This window comes from Coloeus monedula (genome assembly GCF_965178545.1).
Source record: "Coloeus monedula genome assembly, chromosome: 8".
Taxonomy (NCBI): domain Eukaryota; kingdom Metazoa; phylum Chordata; class Aves; order Passeriformes; family Corvidae; genus Coloeus; species Coloeus monedula.
The window spans coordinates 26,546,245-26,562,501 of record NC_138788.1 but is presented as its reverse complement, the minus strand read 5'-3'; the positions used below and the strand labels follow the sequence as shown (position 1 = coordinate 26,562,501).

At 44.3% G+C, this 16,257-nt stretch overlaps 1 protein-coding gene across 1 annotated transcript in view; it reads right to left on the bottom strand.

Annotated features, from left to right (window-relative positions):
* The window catches only part of NEURL1 (neuralized E3 ubiquitin protein ligase 1), a gene marked incomplete at both ends in the record, with an annotated part of 142,389 nt that overhangs the window by 13,692 nt on the left and 112,440 nt on the right, over positions 1 to 16,257 (bottom strand). Inside the window, one exon of the mRNA XM_082285839.1 lies at positions 480 to 1,160. Within this exon, the coding sequence (XP_082141965.1) occupies positions 480 to 1,160 (681 nt within the window). The remainder of the gene's footprint in view (positions 1 to 479; positions 1,161 to 16,257) is intronic.

Here is a 16,257-nt window from a genome sequence, read left to right as displayed (position 1 = left end):
TGGGTTTCCTCTCTGCTTGCTGGCCTGCCTCTCACACACAAGTCTCGGGAAAGCAAGGGCACCACCCTTATGGGAGTCCATCATCCCAGATATCTAACACACAGAGACAGATCACTTTTCTCCTGCTGGCTATGCCTTACATTAGCTCAGCCCAAAGCACCTCTCATCCTCCTTCCTTGCTTCTCCTAGGTCAGTGATGACTCATCTGTACTTTAATGGAGGACCCTGAGGCTTAATTTATTATCTGAAAAGAGCTTTGAGACCATCATGTGAAGAGTGTTACAGAAGAGCAAGGAGGTTAAGTCTTGTAACTCATACCCATATGCTATGTTTGTGCCTTTGCATATTCTTTTCTTTTTTAAAAACAAAATTTGTACCTCATCCTAGAGCAGGGAGGGAGCCATTTACTCCCTCTCCCATGATGTATCCCCCCCTTGCTTTCCTATGCAGAAGGTTTGGAAAAAGGGGGTCCAACATACCCAGCAATCGAATTTGCATGATGGCGCCGTGTAAAACGAAGAACATCCAGAGGGGCTGGGAACAGTCCGCGCAGACCTGCATGCCAATGCCGGCACCGTTGTGACTCAAGTGCAGCTCACCGTCTGAATTCACCATAAATCCCAGGATATCTCCGCTCTGGAGGGGCACCACCACTCGGCAGATGGCCCAGAACTCCTTTCGGTCGAGCAGGGATTCGGGGTTATAGGGGAGATCACTGGGGCGCAGGGTGCTGGGGTCACAGGATGTCACCCCGTAGGACAGCGTCCCTGTGCGCACCGTGTTGGACTTGTTGATTTTGACGAAAATGGTTTCGTTGATCCGAAGGGGTCTGCTGGTGAAAACCAAAGTCCTCTCCTCCCGGGCGTGCTCCAGGCGGGCCACGGTTTGGTCATCGAGGATTTTGACATGGGGTCCCCGAAGGTGGTGGAAGCGGAGGTCGCTCTCCAGCTGGGACGGAAGGAGGTGGGAGTGCTGGGAGTTGAGGGAGTTCTGCGGGATGGGGCAGGTGGTGGCCGTCACGTGGAAGGTGTCCTCCTGCAGGTTGAGGTCGCACAGGCTGACCGAGAGGCGCGTGTCCTCTGTGTCCCGCCGCAGCGAGGGCCGGCGGATGGCCGTGAAGGAGCGGGGCCGCAGGCAGTCAGGAGGGATGATTTCACTGTCTGTGGGGAGAAAGAAAACAAAAAAAAGGGGTCACCTTCGGAGAAAATGAAAATGTCCAGGAGCTTGAAAATATACAGGTTTGCTTGATATGTTTAAAAGGGAAAATCAGAGACCTGCTGCCGCCATTAAATTTTCCCCTTTGAAATATGGGAGCAGAGTATCATAAAATGTATTTGCAATCATTACTGTTCTTGCACTTTCCCCACCAGTAACAACATTTCCAGCTTCTGAGCAGGCAGACTCAAAATCGATGGCCAGAACTGCCCAAGGGAGGCTCTCCTTGGAGAGGGGAAGCAGAGAATAAATATCTGAAATACACCCTGAACACACCAATCAATACAGGCTCCAAGTTTTCATGCCCTCTTTATTGTCCACAGTAATTCTCATAGACTTATGAAATAAATATCTACACCTTTTTTTTTTTTTTAAGAAATTGCTATGTTCAGTTCTATATTATTTATCACCATATGAAATTTAATTAATATTTCTGTCTATAACTAATCATTAGTGTTCCAGTGCTCACTGCAGAGCAGTACAGATATGAATTTTACAGTGCAGAATTTGAGAATATGCTGGGTTTTAGAAATATAATACAATCATTTATTATTTCCAAGCCAAATCATTAAAATTCAAATCTGCAGATACGTAACTAAGGAAGATGATGCTCAGACATTCAAATCCACCAGTGGAAAAAAAACTTATCCTCTTTGTTAGTATCACCTGCTGCTTCAAGAACTAATTAATTTACTCGATTCTTTTTCTGAGGAATATAATCCCCTGTCTTTAATGCTGAAATTACTTTTATTTAATACCTCCTTAGCTGTACTGTTGTCTTAGAAATTTTAAAGAACATATACTGAGAAAAAAAACCTTCATTAACAAAATTGTAAAGAAAGCTGAGATAATGCAAAATTTTTTCTTATGTCCAACTTTCTGAAATCTGAGAAGCCTGTAGCATGAGGAGACCACTCACTGTGTGAACACTGAGTATGTGGGAAATTCCTGGGACGGTATAGGAAGCTGTGACCCAACTGGACTGAAAGCTGTCGTGGCTTGGAACCCAGGCCTAAATAGTAGGAGGTGACACCACCCCATACAACACAAAGGAACACAGCAGATCCCAGTGTGGGACGTGCTGCAAACACAGCACAAGGTGGAACAAGAGGAAGAGGCAAAATTGTCCCTAAAGGATGTGCAGGCCCTTGCAGTGGACACCTCTTCCAGCCACATATCCTTGGGATTTTCTTTATGACAAGAGCAGGACATCAGGTTACCTGAGGATTTCCTCGATGGGATGTACTCTCTCCCAGTACACCGGAGTAGCCGCTCTGTACTGGTATGCCAAGGAATAATGCCAGCTACTGAGTAACCAACACCTCCTGCAATATCTGAGGTCTGACTAACAGCCTTTCCTGTCCTCCTCTTCTGGGAGCCCTGACAAGAGCACACCCACACAAGGTTTGGCTTCAGTAGAGCTCTTTGCTTTGCTTAAACTGGATTATTCCAGGCTCCTCTTTAAATAAACTGCTATTACAAGGGAAGCAAAGTCTCAAAATAAAAATGGGCTTTGTTTCTCATATTTGATTTTCTGCATATTAAAATTACAGCCTCTCTTCCCAGAAGTTAATTGAAGAAAAGGAGGAATAAATAAAATCAGGAATTACCCCAAGTAATGTAGAAGTGGGTCGCATTAATGCTTTGAAATAATATATGGGCTAGCATTTGCATTCCAAGTGCTCCTGCTGGATAGCATTGGACTTATTTTATCCTCCTTTAGCCGGAAACCTACATAGGAGAACAAATTAATACTGGCAGCTGACGACGATCCTTTTGTGTAGGTGAATGGATGGAGACCTTTCTGAATAGGAACAGAAGGTGCTCTCTATTTTATTCCCTGTAACTATGCATGTGCAGCCTGGCTGACAACTGTGATGTGTGGGTAGCTTGAAGCCAGGGTTTTGAAACAGCTTGTTTTCCACCAGGATGCTTGCATTTCCCTTTGGCTACTGGACAGAATATCTTTTTCCATCTGAAAAGAGGTTAAGAGAGATGGAGTTCTGCAGACAAGACACATGGCAGTGACAGCAAACCAGGGTTACATAGCCAACTATTTTACTTAAATCCCTCAGTAGCTCAGATGCATTGCCACCTAAGGAGTAAGATGTCTCTAGCATATAGAAGCGACTGTGAGACTTAGTTCATTAATGTTTGCAAATACCCATGGAAGAAAGGATTGCAGTTTACTGGCTTCTGAAGAGTGTTTGTGAAAATTTAGAGATGAGTCTCTAAGAGATGCTGGCCTGCATCACAAAATATCCAGCCAAAGGAAAAAAAATCCCATTGAATATAAATCAAAACAGAAGTGGGATTCATCTTTTGGGGTAGTAGGTAGGTTGGAAGAAACATGGAATGCCATTTACCCAGAATAACTGATAATGGCCAAGTGCTGTGAAAGAACAGTTCTGGTGAAATGTGGAACAAATGAGGTGACTTTGACCACTTTCTTTCGGAAGAAGATGCCCAGGAATTAGTTGTTTCCTTCCTCTAAAGCTTCAATTCTCACTTTTTAAACACAGACCAAACTAGTCATGCAGAATATAGACAAAGCTCGTCATGCTGGAGTAGCCCATAACACAGCTTTACCCCTGCAGAACATTTACAAGTGATCTTTAATGCCTACAAAGGAGAGACTCCTTTTTTCAGGAGCATTTATATTTACAGAGACAAATCTGGGGAACACATCAAAAAGACTGAATGACTTCATGTGATGAGACTGTAAGACACAAAATGGGTCCAACAGCCCATTACCAAGGACCACCCAGCTTCAGCCTGAAGAACGTAGAAATCAGTCATCCCTTCATTAAACATTCAAGGTTATAAAATTTCTTGTGTAAGACAGTTGGGAGCGCTTCTTTGGGAAAAATCAATTGATGAGAGATCTCCTTGGGTGAGAATAGATGGACTTGTGAGTGAAGACCACAGCCATCCCCAAGCCACCAGAACAAGCACTAACCCAGTGGCTGGGACACCACCAGCAAACTGGCCTGGACCATGGCTGCTCAGTGGAGCTGGCTGCCCTGGTAGCTTTCCAGAGAGGTTTTGCTGAGCTCTGCATCAGTGCAGTTACGATGTTATTTCTGGATTTTGAGACTTGAAAGTTTCTGGTAGCAGTACAGACACAGCCAAAGTGGAAAGGATTTCTACTAAATACAGATTTTCTGCTCCTCAGTTGGAGAATCTGAGACACTGGATTTAAAGGATGCCTATCTTCACAAATGCCTTTGTATCTTTTTCTAGCTTTGTTTAAGAAAAAAAATAAGGAGGAGTAATTAATTTATCTAAGTAGAAACGAAGGGCACTTGAGCAGTTCAGCCGCCTTCTGTTTTCTTCTCCTCTTTAGTAGGGTTCATCTGCAAAATTTAGATTCTCAGCAGGTGATTCCTTACACAGAAAAATAATTTGAAGTATCTTCCTCAGACCAGAGGCTTCAAAGCTTTCCATTTTTGCTGCTCAGAGGGCATGGAAGAGCTTCCCATTTTGTGCAGGCTCAGTGCAACTGCAGTAATATTTTAAAACGGCTTGTACAAGGAACTGGTGAGCACAAAGATGCAGCTGTAATCACTGCACTCAGATCAGAAGTATTTCATTACCACCTCTTTTGAACCACTGCCAAATGTTGTCTTCTCAAAATAATTTATTTCCTTAAACACATTAAGATGTAGAATATGTATTTATTACAGAGATCACATACATGCACACTGGATACAGCTGCAAGCTCATCCAAACACAAAAGCATTTCCAACCACCAGCATGCACAGATCATCTCAGCCCCACACAAGCCTGAAGGCGATGTGTTGCTGACAGACTGTCAAATCATCATTTCCCTCTTGGTTTTCTTCATCAGTACTGTCTGTTACTGCCTGAAGGCTTGACTTTCCAAGGTCATGAGCAGCCAGTATTCATATACCTGTAAAGGATCTAAGACAGCAGAGCAAACTCAGCATGAACACACACACACACACTCAAAACTCAGTCTTGTTTAACTGAAGCTCAAAGGATACAGATCTCCTCTTGATCAGTTTCCTGAGACTGGTGCAATCCACCACTACGATCTCCATGAATTGTGACTCTTCAGAGTATGAGGTCTGCAACCAGTCTCCAGAATGAGCTATGGAACACCTACTATAAACAAACCAACTTTGAGACTACTACAAAAAATAACCTATAATTTGGGGAATCAGACCATTCTGTGAAACCTAAGAAAATTCCTAATGATCTTCCCTCCCAGGAGAGAGAAACACTGAGAAGTCACGGAACTGCCTAGTGATTCCTTGCATCTGGAGAACATTTCTGTCCTCAGCTACTAAGCCAAGAGTAAAAAATTGGTAAGGCCAGAACTTTGCTGGTATGATGCCTCCCTTTCCGTGTGAAGACTCATGGTTTTTTCTTCCTTCTGTTCTTTGCTTTACTTTTTCACAAGGGCAATTTTCTTCTCTTAATCCCTCACTTCACTGGGTAATGGCATTTTCAGTGAGTACTGGTGCTCATGGTATAATTTCCGTGACCAAGGAACCCCAGGGGTGCTAAGCTACCAAAAGACACATCAAAGTCAGTGGCCCCTACAAGAATATTCTATGTAAACCTGCATCTGCAAAAGGATGTATACTGTATTATTCCCACCACACTGGAGTGCCTCCATTCCCACTCAAGAGTGCAGATGAAGGTTCTTTTCTCCCACCATCAGCTCTGTCTGTCACAAGGAGTTACCCAGGGAGGACAGCTGATGTGCACTGCTGGGGGACTGCCACGCTTCAGTGCAGAAGTAGCCAGAACAATTTCTGTATGTTGTTTATAGCTCAACTTATGTACGCTAAGGTGACTGAAGGCTGAAAATATGGCAAAATTATATGGTAAAAAATATGGTAAAATATCCCTCCTAAAGTAAAGATGGAGATCACTGCAACTGGTGGCAAGGAGTAATACCTGTGCTCAAACTCCTCTGGCTTCCACCTTGCCTGATGTGTGTATGGCACCCAGCTCACAGCATCACCTCCAGTGGAAAGAAGAAAAGCATCTGTGACTGGGTCTGGGAAGAGAAGGACCATTGTGCAGGCCTGGGTTCAAAATCCACCCAAATTAACAGAAAGCAGGTTTTCATGCAGCCTGCTGTACTCATGGTTTAAAGACATCCTCATCACCATGGGATGCTTAGCTCTAGGCTCCCTCAATCTCTGCCATGTATACCTTAACTGCTTTATTGTAGCAGGAGGAGCTATGCAAGCAGGAGAGTGAAAAATCATCCCTACTTAAAATAAACACAGGAGAAAAACTGAGAAGTGAAGAATGGTGAGGGTCTGCTCACAGTCATTAAGAGGTAAAGCTCCTCTCCCAGAGCATGTCCAAAGTGCTTTTCCCTGCTGGCCATGTGAGAGGAGATACTTGTAAAACTATTTGTTTTTCTGCAAACTCTTACTCTCCATGTGAGGTCTGGAGAGGAGACTGGGATCTGCCACGCTCAGCATAATGCTGCAGAGACCCACGCTCCTGGACGGCTCGTTCTGCTCTGATGCTGCACACAGGTTCTCCCCTTACTGCTGGTACTGTTACACTCTGAATTTATATAACCCAAGACCACTCCATTGTGTTTATTTCTCATAAACCATCAGGGGCCAGAATGCAGCTTCTCGGACCACACAATGAAACCACTTTCAGAGCATTATTGTAGCATGTGGGAGGCAAATGTTTAAAATCCCTCAAAGGAATGATTCAGACTAAAAACCTCTTTTGCCATATACTTAGGAATCCACTTCTACAAAGTACATTTCTCTTTATGAACAACTGAGAAATCAAACTGCCTGAGTTACTGCCTCTGATCAACCATTCCTTCTTGACAACACCCACATCAAATCAAGGACATCAGTTAATACCTACTTAAACAGTATCTTCCTGCGTGCATTTCACTACCATTGACAGTATAAATATCCCATTTCAAATGGAGCTGCTCCCTTTTGCTCTCACTGCTCTGGCTCCTCTCTTTGCAAAACTACAGCCAACAGACAATACCACTTGTACCAGCTATTTATGGAAGATACCAGGCTGCTCTTTAAGAGCCAGTAAAATCTGCTCTGGGGCAAACTGCATCTGAGATCAGAACCCAGCTGCTGGGCTCTGCAGCAGAAGACACTCTTCACCATGTAAACAGAAAGGATATATAAAAGGTGAGTGGCAGGCAGGAAGAATTAATGTTCTTATTTTATAGACTGGAAACTGAGGGATGGATTGAGCAGTCCCAGGGCATAGATGGCTCCTCTGGCAGAGCTCTTAAGTGAAGCCCCTTAGGGTTAAGCTCAGTGTACAACAAAACCACTCAATTTTCCATGGTACATCCTCTCATTTTCTAATTCTTCATCAAAACATTATTCTCTACCTGCTGCTCCTCTGCTTCTGTGTGCAGGGTGCTACTCTCCCCTCAAAACTCAACCTACTTGGGACTCCTCATCCACTACAGACCCAGTGGTCACTATGGAAACCACTATTCCAGAATTTCTCCTTCCCCACACACCAATTTGGTATCACCACATGGTCAGTGGAGAGCAAACACACATTTCATGTGTATCGACATGGTTAAAGCAGGAGTTAATTGCTACGAGAAAATATTGGCTTCTTGCCCATTGCAACCTGAAAGGCAAATGACCTGGTATTTCATTTCAGCCATTTTCATTGCAGGAGTGGCAGATATTTAAATCACCTGAGTCCATTTGTTTGCCTGTGACCAACACAGTCCTTATCAGCTTTCTGACAGGATACTCAGATGTTTTTTCCAATATTGATGGAAGCATTTGAGAGAATTTCTACAATAACCAAGGGGCAGAAGTCTAAACTCAAGCCAAGGGTTACAAAGAGTCCAAAGCTGAAGTTCTTCTGTGGGAGAAATAATTCATATTTACACTAAAAATTGTCACCAGATTTTAAAGCTGTTTTACAAAAGAAAGCAGATCATTGACCCCGTACAACCAATTGCAAGGCTACAAACATCTGCCACTTTAACAGAAATGAGTGGAAATCAACAGTGCTTGAGTTCATCTCCCTGGACTCATCTTTGCTTTGTGTTTGCATTTGCTTGGATAAAAATCAACATTTCTTTACGGGCATTTTGGGAGAGATTGAGCACTAAAACTATTTGGTTTGTATGACTCAGTTTTGGAGAGGTGATAAAACATGGGATGGAAGAGAATAAGCCTAGTCTTTTAGTTGTTACCAACAGCTAGGTGTTTGATAAATTTATTGTGCAGATCTGGTGGCTTCCTGTGGCCATTTAGCATCAAATCCTGCTTTGAGGGAATGGTGTTTTTATACCATCAGGCAGCTGGTGTCCTGCCAAATGAATCTCTGGAAAACCCTTGGGATCTGTTCAGGGTACTTTTCTAAGAATGCAAATATGCACCCTTGGTTTGCTGTGACAACCACAGATTTCTTGTCACGGGTTGTCAATGTTGTACCAAGAGTACAGACAAAATATCATAGCAAAACAAATCAGAAATAAACAAACTAACTAATCTGGATTCTAAAAGGATGTAAGCTCATGTGCTGCCAGTTTCCAAGCTGAAATATTCAAGTAGAAAGGGAAAATAAAAATCCCTGAGCTTTAGAGAATTGCGGCTGTTTTTAAGCCAGAGTGAGGAACTGCAGTTCCCAGGCCAGCTTAGTAATTGAATTGATCATCTGCATATTCTTCAATAAAATCTAAGGAATGAAAGCATACAGTCTAATACACGGATGGATAAATTGTAGTTTTGGGGCATGTATTATCTAATAAAGTGCTCTGAACCAGTCCGGTTTATAACAAATATTCATGCAATTCTGCCTAACATCTGTAAGCATGTCATATTGATTTGCACATGTGAAACAGCACAAAGAGCATAACTAGCCTCATAAAATTGAAATAAATTACTGTTCTCCTTAGAAAATACGAATGTTCTGAAAGAGTCTGACAGTAGGTTACAAAGAACAAACTTCCATATGTGTCTTACAGTTATGCATTTGTTTTCCACAAAAACTGATGCTCAGAGAGAGTCTGCAGGGTATTGGCAACATCTGTGTTACAAACAACACATTTTAAGTTTCATTCAGGCTTTTCATTCGGGGTAAATTCATCCTCCCCAGCCAGCAGTTTTGAAGACTGACAAACATCCTTCAGATTGAAGATGTGCCTATCCACTGCCACAGCCACCTCTGGATATTGGCCCCTTCTGGTCTGATTCCCTTTATTATGTTAATGGATTTTCTAACTCCCCTTAAAGTCAGAGAAATATGGTTTGAGCAGAAACCATATGCCCTGGGTTTTGTGGAGACAACCTAGATCCTGTTATTCACTCCTTAATCCATCTCCCACTCACATATGAAGTCTCTGAACTTTACTCCCACCCCAATCAATGATTTTCACCTCCATTGCCCCAGGCCTCCTAGATTCCATGATCAATTATTATTATCACTCTCAGAAACCACAGAAAAACAATCATCACTTTTAAGACCATACCAATATTATTTTAATCTCAGTCCTGCCTCTCTGTAGGGTGACACACCTTTTCTTTCCATTTCCTCTGATTTTCTCTACAGCTGGAAAGCCTTTTTTACTTGTTTTAATTACCTGTAATAGACTTAAATCTCTCAGGAGACTGTCAGTTGTCACTTTATCTGATGTTTCCTGATCTTTAAGACGTACATTTCTTCACAGAAAAGTTCTGGATTTTTTTTACCTTCTTCAGGGGAAATCAGGGCAATAATTGCAAGTCCTGATTGTCTAATAACTTTATAGAACTGTATTCTCATAGCCAATGACTCTGTTGCTTACTCCTGGCACTGTCATCCCTTTTACCCTCCTTTCCCCCTAGGAATTTTGACCCTCTTACCTCACCTATTCAAGTAAGCTCACAATTGCATGCAGTGTTAACCTCCCAACTTTACCCCTCTGTACTCTGCTGCAGATTGCTATGGGCCCTCCCACAAGCCTATTTCCAAGCCTTATGTTACTGTGCAAACGTTTCCATAGCATCTCAGTGCTCACGGCCAATTCCCAAGCTGCATCAGACACATTCCCTCACCCCCTGAATCACCTGACAGCAATTTTCTTCAAAACAAGCACTTTCTGCCTCCTTCCCATTTATCATCCTCCCTCCCTGCATTTATCCTTTTCCACTTGCTTTCATTTACCCCTGTGCCTTCACGCAGCCATGGAGATGATGGCTCCTTCTGCAGCTTCTCCCCACATTTCCCACTGTCAGGCTCCTGCCAGCACTGATGGCTTTGCAAACAGCTGCTGAGGGAGAACTCAACCCACCAACAACCACCTCCTACCTGTCAGGGTCTCTCCAAGGGCCAGCACTTTACCCAGCACCATTGCTTATTGAACTGATGTAATGCCATTGGGGGAAGACTCAATTCCTTAGGAATCCCAGGAACCTGGGCTCGCTGCAGTCCTGTTTGGTTCAGAAAAGCACTGCTAAATGATAAACTGCCTGGACATCACAGGATTTTGCTGCTAACCCACCTGCCAGAGTTAAAAGCACATTTTCTAGTGAAGATGCAGCCTGTGAAATGCAGTAATAATACATAACATTTCATATCTTGCCTGAAGAAAAAAAATAAAATTAATTGTGAAGATACAGTATTTCAGGCTAACCTGAAGCGGAGTGTTCAGTTTATCTCACTTCCTTTTATAAAAGCAAATGAATATTGGACCAGGAGCTTCTCCAGTTGGTTTCTGGGGCTTGTTTGGAAATCACTGTTGCCAGTGATTTTTAAAGATTAAAATGTTATTTCAAGACTTAACATTGAAAAATAGAATTTTGAAAATAGTGAAAGAAAACAGCTAGAGTTTGCCAAAAGTATTTCAATTTTTCAACCATGACTAACTAAGTTTACAGATATCTCTCCTCCTCCAAGCTGGTTCCTCATCTAAAGATCCAACAAACATGTGAAAGAATGCACATAGTGCTATTTGTTCAGAATATACATATTTTTAAATTCCTTTTAATATCTCTTTCTTGGAGAATTTCCACCCATAATCCAGCATGAAGGAGGTCTCAAAAAATTTCTGGCTCATTTTCCACATGCATAAAATGACAGTGCAGCCATCACACCCCATCCACCCCACTCCTACTCCAGAGCTGTGGAGTCTGCAGGATGTGCTCTCACAGCTGTGCATGGAAGCAGTAAATCACGGCCTTGCTTGAGGAGCGTGTTTTAAAACAGCACAATTACTGCTGTCTGCACCAATTCAGAAAAGTCCTCCATGGATTTAGGCATGTTCCATATCACGGCAGCACTTCAACATACACTTCCTCTAAACAAGTATTTATATCCCACTGAAGGCTATAGGATGCACACATAAGCGTATCAGCAGTCCCAAACCAGGAGCACAGGGTAAGGTTTAAAAACTACATTCCACACAACAAAAAAATTCTTCTCTAAACTCTACTTTCCATCTGTCCCCTTGCATTGTGCCAGTGGAGAGAACAGCAATGGAGATTTCCTGAAACTGAGCATAGATCCCCCACTCTAGCTGTCCCTGGTGGACAAAATTATGGGGGACCCAGAGAAAGAGTCCATGCTCACTTCCATCAAGGTACATAAGTGAAAAGGTCATCTCTTCAACAAATTCTTCATAGATTTTGTCATGGCAAATGACCATTAGCCTTGTGATTTCTTTAAAAATTATTTTGATACCCTGATCTAAAAGAACTAAAGAGCTGAATCTTGCTACCAGAGCTTCAGCCAACTCCTTAACAAGCAAAAGACAAATTTCGTTCTCACCTATCCCAGAGAAAAGCTTCCACACCTTGGCTATCAGTAAAGATAATCGGAATGCACAGATCATAGGATCCACTTCATCCACAGACCATTCATCCACTTGTCCAGTTTCAATCTGTTAGCCAATCTGGTAACCAGTACAGGGATGACTCTCCCAAACTCAAGAATTTCTCATCCCATTAATAGACTCATTTCTCTTCAGCTTCTGCCTCCTTCAGCATCAAAGTTTAAAGCAATATTTGGTGAGAATGTTATTGTGAACCTTTCTACATCTACTCTGAACTGTTGTAGGGAACTATCAAACCCTTGCTACATAATAATAAAAATTGCAGTTTGATGTGTTTACATCAACTGAAATGTCATCACCAACACCAGTAATGCCTTGCTCAAAGGAATCTGGGCCCGATCCCAGGTCTGTCTGGGACCTGGATAGTAGAGCAAAAAGACCTCTCCCCACTGTGCTCAGTACAGTCCCACTGTTGCTGGTACTGTAACAACTAGGACTTTATAAATGTCTTTATTTCCAAGCACAGATGTAGTCCAGTGATCACAGCAAGAGCAGGATAATTCACATCAGCATTCATTCCCACCCACCACAGTATGGTCCTGGGAAGTCACATAGCTAAACCTGTAAAAGCATTTCTGAAAGCAGAAAAAGCAGAGGATGTGGTCAAACTCTCCTGGTATCTAAAAGAGAGAAGAAAGGGTTACTACTGGCTGTATTTCTGTTCTGTAATTTTTTTTTTTCATATCAAAGTATGCAAAAGGGGAAAAAAAAGGGGAAAAAAAAAAAGAAGAAATCCCAATGAGGCACAGAGTTGACTTATGCTCAGGAAGGAGTCGATGGGCACGTGCAGAAAGGGCCCCACAAAGCTGTGCACACTCTGCTCCAGCCTGGGAGAAGCAATGTCCCCAGCCCCTTTGCTCTGCATCCACAGAAGACACAGAGCACCCAGACAGAGGTTGCTATAGCCACCCCTTTACGTCCCAGGGTCAAGTTTCCCTCTGCACAGAAAGATTATTTATAAGGTGGCTTAGGTGTGCCTTGTGCCTGACAGTTAAAAATGGGAAGCTCCACCCCAGGGGAGCTTACAGCCCTTATTAGACATAACACAGTGAGAGGGTACAATAAACACAGGGAAGAGGGTCAGGGTGAGATGGTGAGATGCTGCCTATATGCCCTGTCATCTCTTTTATTCTTCCTGTTAAATACTGTGAGGGCTCTGCATCTCTGCTCATTTTTGCAAAAGTCCTGCCAGTCTGTTACCCTGCAGCTGCTCTGGGATGGCACAGCCCTGGCTGGGATGGGTTCCACAGCTTCTCCAGGCCAAGCTGAACCCTCCACCCTGGAGCTAACAGCCCTTTTGAAGAGTTGTGAAGTCCATGAAATCCCTCCTGGCCAATTATCCTTCCCTCCACTAGGCCACAGTGCTGAACATGCAAGTCCTGCTCCATGCTGCCAACAAGGAAAATTGGCTGCTCTTGGCAGTCCAACCATTTCCAAAGGGGAAAATGGGGACAGCATTTAGTCCCTAAACTGGCATGGAGAAATCATGGGGCTCATCAGGACTGCTGGAGGAGGCAAAGAGACACCTGAGTTACATAGACCCCAAGTCACTACAGCCTTGTCCCCCACACCCAACACACTACACACTGTTACTATCAGGGGGACAGAGTGACAGCACTGAGAACAAAAACAGGGTCTGTCTGCTGGCTTGCTGACAGCCAGCATGGTGCATCTGGGATGCTGCATCCTGCTGGGGAGAGGTGAGGGTCACCCTGTGCTGCAGGCTCTGCCCTCCGGCTCTGCCACATCGGCTCTGTCTCATTGGCTGCCTCGCAGCTGGAGGAGCTGCCACAGCAGAAAAGCTGTCCTGTCTGCATAGAAGTGAACAGGGACTGCCACCATGGCCCAAATCTGCAGGAGTGGTGATAAATGACAACTTTGCTACCCACTGCATTTCAGTGATTTGTCCTGCCAGAAGCATTTCACTCAGGTCTGTCGAAGCTGCTGCAGTCGCCTGTGCTCTCACAGGCTCAGGCAATGCCACATCTTTCCTGAGTGAGTTTTGGAGTACTTTGAAAATTCGTATCTGTGAGCAACAGGAAGCAAACATAATTTAGTAAGGAAACAAATAACAGGATAGCTGCTGGGTTCACTTTTACATCTACAACAAACAAAACATCTATGGGGTTACCAGAATTTTTAACCATAGGAGAAGCTGCTCACACAGCGGTTTTGCTGGGGCACAGACAGCTGCAGCACCTATGGGTGCAAGTTAGAGGGACAGTGTGGCTTGTGTGCCTGCCTCACCCTGCCCACTGCACTGCCAGGAGCTCCCTAAAGGCTGTGATTAGAAGATGTCATCCTTCAGCTCTGTCCTCAGGAGGAGTCACCTCTACATTCATGTCATCCTGTCAATAGTTACCCATGCCCCAAAACCCAGTTTTGGGAGGTGAATCCCAGCTCTGGGTGCCAGGGTGGCCCTTTCCAGAAGCACCAGTACTATGTCAGGGTTCATGGTCCATTTGAAATTAGCCATCCCAAAGTAACCTCCAGAGTCTATTTTCTGCACCTCTCAGCCCTCTGGGAAACCCTCTTCTCCCCAGAAATTTGACATTTTTAAATCTTGGCTTGTTTTCCAGGTCAGCAGCCTTATTCTCCAGCACTCCCAGCCATTCAGCAAAGGCGTGTCAAATGCTGTCACTGTCTCTGTGCCTGTCTGCCATCCTGCTGAGCATGCCTGCTCCATGGGCAGCTGGAGGCACAGCCTGGGAGCCAGCTCCTTTGACAGCAGCTACATATGCACTCAGGGTATGCTCTGCCACTGTGGTACCTGCCAAAACACCTCAAAGCCATTACCAGCACACATATTGCTGGTCCCAGAAACTGGCAGGGGGGGTATGATTCAAGGAACAGGAAACCAGGCATGGCCAGGATTAGCCACTGAGCCCTGCAGGCTCCATCCGTTTACCTCCCTGGCCATCCTGGTGCCATGCCCGTGGCCGTGCCTTGCCTGCCTCACTGCACAGCCACCTCTGCTTTGCTAGAGATTGCAGCCCTCACAACTGAATTCAAGGCTGGGCAATCCAGCACCATCAAGGAAAAGGACCAGCATGGTGCCAGACAACATTCACTGCAAAAAATTGACACTGCTGCAATGAGAGCACCCAAACCTCAGCCTGCCAGATCTGAGGCAGTGCTGCACTGGAATTCACTGCTTTCTCAAAACTGCAAAAAAAGGTATTTTGGCCTAAAGTAATTGTAGTTAGCACTGTTGCCATTAGCCCAGGCAAATCTCATTGGGTCAAGCCACCTAACTCTGCCCTGTTGTAGATTCGGGGCACTCTCCTGCCCCAAGAACTTCTTGGGTAATTAAAACAGGGTCACTTTTTCCCAAAAAAAAGAACAAGGCGCCTGTGAATTCATGTGCCTAAGCGCCTCCCATCATCAAACTTCATTCCCACCCTAGACCGAAAGCACAGCTTAGGCTACAATTCAAAGCAAGGACCATTTCTGTCTTGCAGCAGCTCAGCAGCATCATCAGTTTTCCCCGTGCACATGGGAGTGTAAATGCTCATAACTATTCAGCTGGTTCTGTGGTTTTACATTGAAAATATGTTGCTATGGAGAGCACAGCACAGGAACGTGCAGCTACCACAAGGCACCATGACAGAAGCAGCCCACAGCTTCTGCTGATATTTTCAGGCTCTCTGCTGCCATCCCCACAAAGGCTGAAAATAGACCTAAAGCTCAAATGAAGCATCTGTAATACTTCATTTCTGCCTATCCCTCCCCAAGGCACTGAGACTTTTCACAAAAATCCTACCAAGCATCCCACATACGCTCTGACGTCACCTTGCCGATTTCTAATTCCTCACTGCACACATGCCTCGAAAAGGAAATTCCCTCCAGTCCCATTTTCATTCTATGTCCTACGTCTGGGAAGCAGGTTTCCCTCTGGAGCCACCCTTCTGCCAGTACCCAGAGGGGTTGTTCAGTCCTTATTACTTTTTAGGCACAATAGAAAGCAAATCCCTTGTGCTGCTCCACCTTGCTGCTCTGCTGACTGGGAAGGATCTGATTTCTGTCATTTAAAACTGACCTTGGGAAAGGTCATTCAGCAGCAGCAAACTGATCTGCAAATTCAGTGCAGGAAAACCCTGCCCATGCTGTTGAAACCCCAGTCTTCACAGTGTCCAGAATGCATGGGCTGGGTGTTGAAGGATGCTGAGCATTTCCTGATCTCACTGACCTGATGAGACTTGGGAGTGCTCAGCCAAGGC